The sequence below is a fragment of the Octopus bimaculoides genome, chromosome 25, assembly GCF_001194135.2.
Source record: "Octopus bimaculoides isolate UCB-OBI-ISO-001 chromosome 25, ASM119413v2, whole genome shotgun sequence".
NCBI classification, from domain to species: Eukaryota; Metazoa; Mollusca; class Cephalopoda; order Octopoda; family Octopodidae; genus Octopus; species Octopus bimaculoides.
This window is the reverse complement of record NC_069005.1, coordinates 15,178,190-15,185,110: the sequence shown is the minus strand read 5'-3', so window position 1 is coordinate 15,185,110 and position 6,921 is coordinate 15,178,190. Positions and strand designations below refer to the sequence as shown.

At 36.6% G+C, this 6,921-nt stretch overlaps 1 protein-coding gene across 1 annotated transcript in view; it reads right to left on the bottom strand.

Annotated features, from left to right (window-relative positions):
• Window positions 1-6,921, bottom strand: part of LOC106877388 (EF-hand calcium-binding domain-containing protein 5) — a 207,420-nt gene that overhangs the window by 128,886 nt on the left and 71,613 nt on the right. The window contains exon 7 of the mRNA XM_052976829.1: window positions 5,489-5,526. Coding sequence (XP_052832789.1) covers window positions 5,489-5,526 — 38 coding nt within the window. The remainder of the gene's footprint in view (window positions 1-5,488; window positions 5,527-6,921) is intronic.

Here is a 6,921-nt window from a genome sequence, read left to right as displayed (position 1 = left end):
TGTGTGTGTGTGTGTGTGTGTGTGTGTGTGTGTGTGTGTGTGTGTGTGTGTGTGTGTGTTTAGTTTGTTTAGCCATCACAGTTAATGTTATGCAGAAGCACCACCTAGATACATGTGTCATCATCAACATCATCATTTGATGTCTGTTCCCCATGCTAGGATGGGTTGAAGGGCTTGACATGAACTGGTAAGGTTAGGGGTCACACCAGGTTCCATAGTCTGTTATGGCTTGGTTTCTATGGCTGGATGCCCTTCCTAACACCAGTTACTCTATAGAGAGTATTGGGTGCTTTTTATGTGGAACCATCGCAGGTGCTTTTAAGTGACACCAGCACTTTTTACATGGCACCTTGGTTTTAAGATCTCAATTCTGTTGTGGTGGGCATGTCTTCTCAAGTACAGCAATACGTGTTGTATATACATACAAATCATCATCATCATCATCATCATTTTTATGTCAGTCTTCCATGCTGACATAAGTTGAGCAGCTTGACAGAAGTTGATGAGCCAGTGGACTATGCCAAGCTCCAATGTCTGCTTTGGCAGGGTTTCTGCAACTGGATGCCCTTCCTAGTGCTAACCACTTTACAAAGTGTGCTGGGTGCTCTTTACATGGTACTGGCACTAGTGAGGTCACCAAATAACTCACAAGACAAGACCCCTCAACTGAGAGGAGTGTAGTATTGCAGGATGTGGCTTTATGCCAAGTGAGGAGAAGTTAGATTATCATAGAGGGACAGGAACAAGTGTCATGCAGTAGATGAGATACTTGGTTAAAAGAAAGATGGTGAAAAGGTGTCAGGGCATACCCTTAAGTTACAAAAAGGTGAATATAAGAGAAGTGGTACCGAAGATGAAACAGGGTGTGTGGGAGGGTCAGTAAGTTCATGAGAATATGGCAGATGGACAGAGATGGTGATAGAGGTGAATGAACAGAAAGGCAAAAATGGGTGGAGGTGTGGACAATCATGAATATCAGTTTGGTGGGGTAGAATGGAGTGGAGAAAGTAGGAGTGGGTCAGAGAGACAATAGGTGGTGGTATAAATGATACGAAGTGTATGGGGATGGGGTGTAAGAGAGAGGCACAGTGCTGGGGATCAAGTCAGAGGTATATAGGAATGAAAAGAATGGGAGTTGAACAGAAGCAGTAGGCAGAGGGATTCTGTCATTGGCAAAATGAGAGCATGTAGAGGGGGGAAAAGGGAAAGGTGAAAGTGGTAAGGGATGATACTGAGAATGCAGGGGACAAAGCAAGTAGTTCTAGAGAGGGTGAGAAGTAAGGAGATGAGATATGTGCAGTTCTACTCTCATAATTGCTGCAGCTGAGTAAATAGTGCCATAGTCAGAAGTTAGGGAAATCAAAATGTGGGGAAGTGATATGTCAGTGTCATATCTTTAAGCCTCCGATATTGTAATACGGTTGATATTGTCGACGATAGATAAAGAATACACTGTAACAGTGTTATAACAATACAAAATAGAAACAGCAGCAGTAACAAACATGTAATGAACCAACAATCAATATTTCCAACACACCAACTCAAACTGTACCTGAACTTCGAAGACCAAACTATGAACTGCCAAATACGTCTGACTGCACACAGCCTAATCTTATTATTTTTCTTTTGAATGCACACCGTGGGCACTGCCCACTTAGAGTAATCCACCTTTCCAATGATTCCATTCTTTTCCAGTTTGTCCAACTCTTCATTTACAATTTTAATTGCTGCGAACAGTACTTTTCTGTTAGATTTAAATACAGGCACAGCTTTTTCACTTACTTGAAAGCAGGCTTCAGACTTTTTACATTGACCTAAGTTCTCTGATAGTACCTGAGGAACATCTTTTTCAATTTTCTCTTCAATTCCTCTGACGATTTATTTTTAATGGGACAACCATTTATGTTTTTGCAGTAGAGACTTCTGGGGAGGTGCAATAAGTCAAATAACCCCAACCAATCTGTACCAAACAGATTGGTTGTATTCTTCATAATGAATATTTTTGCTTCACATATTTCTCCTCAAAATGTGACATTTGTACACATTTTGCCCATGAAATGTGATTTATTACCCATCATATCACGCGCAAGTTTTGCTGTTTTACGTAACTCCAGGTTCCCAATTTTTCTCCATGTATCCGCATTTATGATTGAAATATCCCTGCCCTTATCCAACTGTAGTTTAATATTTACACCATTTATTTTTACATGTATGAATTTTCTTGTTTTTGTGTTGTATTCACTTTCTGATGAAAACACCTTAGAACTTTTTGTGTTTGACACTCATAATCTTGTCCTGCAGTGTAAGCTCTTGTGACCAATTATAGCATTTTCAGTTTTAAACAGACACCCTTTCCTGAAGTGTAGGCCTCCACATCCGTAACAAGGATTGTGGCCTGGCACTCCTTTCTGGGTCAACACATTTGTATTTTTGTGAAATCTTTCTCTTGAATTTTTCTTACATCGTGCTTCAGGTTTACCATTGTTTGACATTCTTCTGCAATGGTCTGTAGAGTTAAGTCTTGGTTTGCTCACTCCATTTTTGAGAGAATCCTTGCCCGAATTTCTCTACCTTCAGTTGCCGTAAGGCCTTGTACAAAAGGGCTTGTACAAAAGGGACTCCTGAGTGCATTCCTGAAGTTTAAAGTTTTCACACATATGGTTGAATACTCCGGTGTATGTAATAAAGTCATAATCGTTATTTTTTGTTTAGTTCCAACACTCCATTTGAGTATTAAATAACGAACTTTTGTCACAAAAAATCTTTGAGAGTAATTCAATAGTTTCTTGAAAACCAATCTCATTTGACTTTTTGGGCAATATAAAGTTACAGTAGCGTTCATGCTTGGCCAGAGCTACCTTGCATAGTAATAGCTTTACTTTCTCCTCATTCGACCATGACTTACAATTTTTGCTAAAAATTTCTTTGTACCTTCTATAGTATGCAGGAAACATAATACCCTCCTCTGGATTACAAGTGAATTCAGAAATCAAGCTTGCCAAGCCATCAGGCATAAACGAACTTACTGAATTTTCAGACTTCCTTGACTGTAACTCAATTAACTGTTGTTGTAATATTTGCTTCTGCAATTCCTGCAATTGTTCCTGTTGCTTCTCTTGAAGCTGTATTACTGCAGCTAATAGGTTCTCCATAATTTAACAATTTGTATGATGCACAAATTGTCAAACAACTTACATGAGCTTTGAAAAATCCTCATCACCAGATGTTATATCCTTAAGCCTCCAATATCATAGTATGATTGATATTGTTGACAATAAATAAAGAATACATTGTAACAGTGTTATAACAATACAAAATAGAAACAGCAGCAGTAACAAACATGTAATGAACTAACAATCTTTTACAAACCAACAATCAATATTTCCAACACACCAACTCAAACTGTAAACTTTACCTGGACTTCGAAGACCAAACTATGAACTGCCAACTACGTCTGACTGCTACTATTTATATGTAGTGGTGCAGTCTATTCTTGTCAGAGGGTGTCATACTCTTGCCACAACAGTCAGGGACAGATTGGGTTCTGGAGCAAAGACAATACTCACACACTAGTTATACCAGTGCTAAGTATCTAGAGCTCCTGCACTAGTGAACTTTCTTAAATATCAGTCGTAAAGTGTGGCTAGCCAGGAGTTTGTTTTGAACGCTGCATAAGGAGCACACCTGCATATTACCGAACACAAATTTATATCTCACACACACACACACACACAATATTAGTAGTTATTATTACATTAGACATAATTGTAATTAGACTATAAATACCAACTCCAAGATATTGTGCACGAGGTAAAACTAGAAACTAAAAATCTCTCTTATAGCATATATTGGTCTTAACTCAAACCCCATTGCCAGAAAAGATGGCCACAGCTGGAATTTCTTTGGTCACAGGGTTACTTGCTCAGAGTTGAATTTGTTAAAACAACTCCACTATTGATTAAATCTGAGTAAAAGAGTATTAAATACAATGAGAGTAAGATTAATATATTGGACTAACACCTAAATGGCCATCACTTCTGATCTTATGATCAAAGTCTGATCTTACGATCAAAGTCTGATCTTACAATCAAAGTCTGATCTTACATCTGATCTTATGATCAAAGTCTTTGCATTGTGCACCCAGTGTAAGCTATATATCTCTACTTGCCTTAGCATGCTGAATTGACTGACTGACACATTCCTTTAAGTGCACCTTATAAATTTGGTGAAGATAGGAGAATTGCAGCAATAAATTTAGAGAGGGAAAAATCCCCATTGGAGATGGTAGGGTTTATCTCCTCGCTAATGTTATAAACAAGAGACCATTTTACACCAAAAGCCAATATGAGAGTTTCTCTCATGGTATTTACTGCAGTATAGTGTGTTCCAACAGAACATCCATGTTTAAGTGGGGATAAATGTTTAAGTGGGGATAAATATTACCTACTGCTTCTGTCACTAATATATATATTTTAAAAACTGGTTTTCATAAATGGTGTTGAAACAGCTGTAATTTACAAGATGTGTCATTTTTCTGTATAAAATATCAAAATTGAATTGAATTTATCATTTAATGATTAAATTATTAATTGTTCAATTTATTATTTTGGTTTCCATTTCTAATTTATATTTATATATTGATAAACTGTATGTTTATTTTATTTATTTACCTATTTGTTAAGAGCGATAGTTCATAACATTGTTATTTATATAGGTAAAAAAAACAGTAAATTCTTTGAATATTTAATATCCCTTAGGTGTTTATTTAACACCTAACTAAATTTTTATCTTTTAAATATAGATTATCTGAATGAAGGAAGACATTACTTCCCATATATAATAATGATAATAGTGACAATGAAATTGATAGGCTCTAAAATGGATGAAATTCCAGCAAAATGTAATAAAAAGATGGTTGAGTCAACAGAAAGTCTTATGTGAGCTATATTTCTTGAGAAAGTTAGATAAAGAGTTCATCTGGTTCCCACAGCTGTTTATACTATGGTTGAGGTTAAAAGAAGAGTTAGAGAAGGAGGAAGATGGTACACTGTGCTCGCCAATGCACTCCAACCTCTATCCTATGAATGTGAAGTATCCTCTCTTTGTTCTTTCTACCACTACTACAGTGACCACTGCTCACTGGAGCTAGCTTGTCTCAAGTTATCTTCACTCACACACTCACAACTCACTTGTTTTCTCTTCTCTCATTGCCTTTGTAATGTCCTATTACTAATCATTACACCCAGTTCTTTCTCTCCAGCATGTTGACCTTCTGGAATTCCCTCTCTATCTAGGTTTCTCCTTCTCCCATGGATATACAATTGTTTCTCTACAATTTTTGTTTATCATTTTTAAAGTTTGAATAAATTTGACCTCTCTTCAGACAAGAAGGAAAAAAAGCTAATGAATTTAAATGACAGCCCAATATATAAATTTCTTCACAGGGGTCCAAATGTTGTCTAAGAGAGAAATATTATCATTCTCTTACCATGATCATGCCTGTTTCTTCCACTTCAGTGACTGGCCCTGAAATCAAGTTAAAAATGGGTTAAGTTTTATGTAGAAAATTTTCTCCTCCCCCCACCCCATACTGTGAAAGTATTAAACAGAATATTATTTTAGTGCTAATTCAAGAAATTTTTATTCACAACATCTAACACACCCAGTTTAATACCACCACCTGGCACTTTGAGAGCTTTTAGCAGAGTCCATTTTGTTGCAAACATCTGGGGGCCAGGCTTCCAATTTGAAGATATCTTCCTCTCTCTCTCTCTTTCTCTCTCCCTTTCATGAGTCTCAGAGGTCCTGCAATGGATCATAGGCAGTGCCTTCTCACCTGACATTGGATATTACTGTCTAGGACCCAAAGGGCCAGAGCTTAATCCAGTTTCCATGGTGTTTAAGGGACTAAGATTACAACATTCCCCCTGAATGGGATATCAGTTTGTCACACGGTTAGTCATTTACAAATCAATGGACTGAGGTGATGTGAAATTAAGTATTTTGCTCAAGAATATAACACATCACCCAGTCCAGCAATCAAAACTATGATTTTACAATCATGAATACAACACACTAACTACTGGACCGTGCACTCTCACCTGAGTAAAAGATAAAAAGATAATAATTTAACATTTTCGTTGATTATTTCTTTGACTATTTTATATAATTCTTCAGAACAATCCAAATATTGTAATAATTTGTTTTAGTAAATTATTTGATGATTCTCTTCAAACATTTAATATCAAATCTCTGCTGTTCATAATGTCATTGATTAGGCATGTTTGTGCAGTACTGTTGCCTCTCTGATGTCTCTGAATAATAATGTTGACATCAACTTAATATGACTATTAATAATGGTTTCAAAGGCCTCATATTTGAAGGGGAGAATAAAAGTAGATTAGATAAAATGCCAGTACTGGACTGGTATTTTTATTTTACCAATTCTAAAAAGAAAAAAAGCAAAGTTTGACAGGGCAGGACTTGAACTCAGAACTTAGAGAACTGGAACTGGAACAAATATTGCAAGGTTTTTTTTTTTTTTTTTTCAACACAATTCTACAAATCTACCACTTGGATAAGGCAGTTAATATCGGTTTCAAATTTTTGGCACAATGCCAGCAATTTTGTGAGAGTGGATAAGTTGATTACATTGACCCCAGTGCTCAACTAGCACTTATTTCATTGACCCTGCATAGGATGAAAGGCAAAGTTGACCTCAGCAGAATTTGAACTCAGAACGTAAAGACAGACAAAATGCTATCAAGCATTTTGCCCAGCATGCTAATTCTGCCAGCTCATTGCCTTAGTAAGGTTGTTGATATCAAAAGCTTGTGTTCATAAAGTCATCAATTACATGACAGCATTTCATCATTGGTGCCTCTAAATATATTGCTAACATCAGTTTTATATAGCTGTCTA